Below are 4,132 nucleotides of genomic sequence, written 5' to 3'. Positions count from 1 at the left end.
TATCGCGCGTTAATTGTCCCAAATTGGCCAAAATGGCAATCTTTAAACCCCCGTAACTTTTCGAAAAATGATCACAGGTGAAATATCTTTTCCAATTGGAGCTCAGGACAACATTACTTTTTGAATGGTATTAAAAAATTCTGTCAAAAATGGCTAGTTAAAAAGTCGAAATTCGTCTGAAGAAAAAAAAATCCACCCCGAGCACAAATATTCCGTTACTTTCGTATCGAAAGTCGGAACAAAAACAAGATGCTGATCGGGAAAACTGGCCAAGACCAAAATAATTCAAGTTTAAAAAATGAGCAAGACTGCTCGTATCAGGGCAAAGCACTGAATGTTCCGACTGTCTTTTAAGGTTTAATGAGCAGTAATAACCTAAAAAATTAAATGTAATAAAATAAAATATAATTTTTTTTTGTAAAATTTGAAATTTTTTATGAAAATCATCCCCCCACACGCCATATAAAGAACAAAAGGATAGATTCTGCTCCTTGTAACAAATCAGTTAAGACAAATAAGCTTCTATGAACCAAATTGGAACGATTTTTAAGACGGATTAAATCTCCGCTTACGCGTTAATAGCGCGAATTATATCGCGCGTTAATTGTCCCAAATTGGCCAAAATGGCAACATTTAAACCCCCAAAACTGTACGAAAAATACCACAGGTGAAAAATCTTTTCAAATTTGAGCTCAGGGCAACAATACCTTTTGAATGACATAAAAAAAATTCCGTCAAAAATGGCTAGTTAAAAAGTCGAAGATTGTCTGAAGAAAAAAAAAACCTATCCCGAGCACAAATATTCCGTTACTTTCGTATCGAAAGTCGGAACTATGACATAAAAAATATACATCAATAACTTAGTATGCATTTCAGTTTCAAATAATAATGCAACCGGATGAAACTAGTTTTCATATCCGACCAAATCCATTATCTTCTGGCAGAGCGGATTATTTTCGGTCTCATTTCTGAGCTCAGCACTCAGTTGAACTCTCCATTTGGACGAAATTGTCGAAATGTTCCGACTGGTTGCAAGAAAAGAGGGTAGTTTTTCGTTTTGGGTGCTGGTTGAAGCCGTCGTGATATTGGCTATAAAGTTCTTCAGTTCTTCACTAATTGAAATTTTCAAGAAGTTAGATACCATATTTTCCATGTAAGAAATAGAATCGACTGCTAATTTCTCATAAATAAATTCGAAATAATTAATTGCAAATTTGTTGTCTTCGTTGGTAAGTTTTCTGGCAATTTCCAAATTGTTTGCACAGTTTTTGCAAACTTTGGTTGAATTTTGATAAAAGCCTAATTTCTTCTGAGAATTTTGACGTGCTCGCGGATCTCTTAATAAATGAATAATCTTCATATTTTTGAAGTTGCGCATTACTTTCCATGTTCGTTCCAAATTTGAAACTCGAATCGTTTTTAAAATTAAAAAATTCGATTTTTTGCATTTTTGTTCTTCGTTTAGAACTATCGTGTCGTTTCGATTGAATTGATCAATCCACGGATTAGAAATACCTGAATGACTAAGCATACCTTCTGTTAGAAATCTCGAAAACTTTGTTGTGATATTCTGGGTGAAAGTTACGTTGAAAATTGTTTGGTTCAAATTACAATTGAATAACTTAGCAGTCCAATCGTCCGTAATTTTCTTGAAGAGTTCATCTGAAGAAGAAATTTGGCTTGCGTTGAGATATTGCTGGATTAACCGGAAGGGCTCATAAAAATAGTAAGAATTTTCTATTTTGCTCAAAACGTCACCAAGCAATGTGGAACCTGTAGCAGGGGGTTTCAATGTTCAGCTTGTTTAAACTTGCTTTCTTTTAAAAAGTAGGTGTTTAAAAGTTTTTTTCAAAGAAAAACAATCGAGTATCATATGAGGGCATTTTCGAAAAAAAAAGAAAAGATGAGGTAAATTTTTGATTTCAGATGTAATTTAAAATTAAGAGACCGAGCTCATCTAGCGACCTCCAAAATGAGCTTTATTTTTTTCTAAATCATAATAACATAATAAAATTTAGCCTCATAATCCGAAAAAAAATTGTACTCTAACCCAGTATCAAGTCTAAGAGAACGTATTTACACCAAATGGTCCATTTTCAAACGTCTCCGAGAGGGAAAGTTTTCAATGTATATAATGCTGAAAATATATTATCAGCTATTACATCAAGCCAAAAAATAATGACAAGCAGAAAAATTTTTGTATTTGAAAACGTAGGAAACCATTGATTTTTTCGAAGAAGTTTCTATTTAAATAATGCTGAATAAGTGAAAAAAAAGTTAGACCAAAAAATTTTGTCAGCCAAAAAAATAGATTTCCAGTACACTGGTGATAAACAGTTGAAACTTTGTATTAGAAAATCTAGGAAACCCGTTGATTTTTCTAAACATTTTCATTTAAATAATGCTGAATTAGTAGAAAAAAGATGGAGCAAAATGCTATTAACCAAATAAATAGATTTCTAGTAAACTGTTGATAAACTATTAATTTTTGCATTTGAAAACGTAGGAAACCCTTTGATTTTTTCTTGAAAACGCGGTAAAAGCGTTTATTTTTTCTAAGAATTTTCAATGTAAATAAAGCTGAATTAGTAGAAAAAAGATAGACCAAAAACACTGTCAACCAAAAAATAGATTTCTAGTACACTTGTGAACAGTTGAAATTTTGAAGTTGAGAACGTAGGGAACCGTTTTTTTCTCAGATTTTTCATTTTGTTTAATGCTGATTATGTAGAAAAACTATCGACAAAAAATACAATCAAACCAAGAAAAAAAGATTTGTGGTAGATTTTTTGAAGTTGAAAACAAAAGAAAATGTTTTTTTTTCTAAAAATTCAAAAGCATTTTTGTTGTTAAAAAATCTAAGTCGCCATGTTTATATTTGAAGTTGAGTTAATTAAGTATTTGGAATCCCCGTTTGACCTGATCGCATGTAAGTCAGAAGTAGTATCTGCATCTGATTCTTGTCATCTGCTTGAGCCAATTTATGTTGGTAAGTATATGAAAAACGGTAAAACTGGAATTGCTCCAGTGTGTTTGTACCACTGCTTTCAGAGTACAAGTAAGTAAAGGTTACCAAAGCAAAACAAATGAAAAAGAGAATCGACAATTGTTTCGATGTTTGAGGATATAATGACATAACGAACATTTAATAAATATTTGGTCGAAATTTATAATTAATGATAAGTATGAACCAGCGAGTTGATAAATTAATGACTCATATCCGTTCTATTCGTCTGCAAAAAAATTTGGGAGCAGAAAAATTGTGATGTAAACATTTTCAGAACAGCTTAATTTAATTTTTTTCTTCTAGATTTGTAAAATTTTGTCTGTTGTAAAAGTTTTTTCCCTTTTTGTTATATAATTTTTCAGGAATTACTTATTATACTAAAATCCATCAAAGCATAGAACTGCGGTTTGTATTTGTACAGTAATTTGTTTTTATTACTAACAGAAAAATCAAACGTTGAAAAAAATGGTGGTAACTTTAATATCTATCACATAACTCTAAAAATCTGTCACATATGTTTAAATGTCTAAAGCTCTGTTCATGGAAGCGAATCTTTGTTTTCTGTCAATTTATGTATGAACGAAAACATCAAAAAAACTGAAAATCTTCATCGTTGCACCCCTTATTAAGAGCTAAACCAATGGTTATTAATAGTCATAAAAATCTAAGATTAATGTTTTTATGAATTAAAAATATACGACGTCATATTTTCTAGTTTTCCAGCGTAACAAAAAGTATGATTTTAACACTTCAAAATGACAAAGAAAATTACCTACTTTGGAGCGCCAAGTCAGTAATGTACTCAAATGAACCATTCAAATTTTGTTTGCATGCGGAAATTCATTTTTGAAACTTTAGTGCTCGAGGTTTTTTTATATAGTTTTTCTGAAAACGAATAAAAAATTTAGTGAAACTTTTTTTTTCGGCCGTGAACTTTTTACCAAAAACTTAGAGAAAAACAATTTACCATGAAAAGTTTCAGTCAAAAACTCGATGTGAAATGTTTTCAAAACATAGTTGAAAAACTAGTTTTTTTTATACAAAGAGTAGGAGGTCACGCTATGGTGCTATGATGAACGATTTTAAATATACTCGTATCTCAAGTGCCATTGAAATCAAGATTTG

The 4,132-nt window shown here is 31.0% G+C and overlaps 1 protein-coding gene across 4 annotated transcripts; it reads right to left on the bottom strand.

Annotated features, from left to right (window-relative positions):
- Positions 1-794: 794 nt before the first annotated feature.
- On the bottom strand, positions 795-4,132 carry LOC134853138 (carbohydrate sulfotransferase 6-like). 4 transcript variants are annotated; one of them, XM_063869087.1, is made up of 3 exons: positions 3,975-4,132; positions 2,920-3,233; positions 795-1,773 (listed from the first exon to the last, which is right to left on the bottom strand). In XM_063869087.1, exons 2-3 carry the CDS (start codon positions 3,143-3,145, stop codon positions 905-907), a joined length of 1,095 nt encoding a protein of 364 aa, XP_063725157.1. In that variant the 5' UTR covers positions 3,146-3,233; positions 3,975-4,132; the 3' UTR covers positions 795-904. The 4 variants fall into 4 exon arrangements, with proteins under 4 accessions (XP_063725157.1, XP_063725160.1, XP_063725159.1 ...); XM_063869090.1 differs by having other exon boundaries at positions 4,049-4,071; XM_063869089.1 differs by lacking the exon at positions 3,975-4,132 and adding an exon at positions 3,780-3,889.

The sequence above is a fragment of the Symsagittifera roscoffensis genome, chromosome 8 (genome assembly GCF_963678635.1).
Source record: "Symsagittifera roscoffensis chromosome 8, txSymRosc1.1, whole genome shotgun sequence".
NCBI classification, from domain to species: domain Eukaryota; kingdom Metazoa; phylum Xenacoelomorpha; order Acoela; family Convolutidae; genus Symsagittifera; species Symsagittifera roscoffensis.
The sequence above is the reverse complement of the archived record's forward strand: the minus strand, read 5'-3'. Positions and strand labels throughout refer to the sequence as shown.

Coding starts and splice junctions, on each gene's coding strand:
- LOC134853138 (XM_063869087.1), bottom strand. CDS start 3,145: ATGTTCGTTATGTCATTATATCCTCAAACATCGAAACAATTGTCGATT. Junction 1,774..2,919: donor TCTGACTTACATGCGATCAG/GTCAAACGGGGA, acceptor CCCCTGCTACAG/GTTCCACATTGCTTGGTGAC.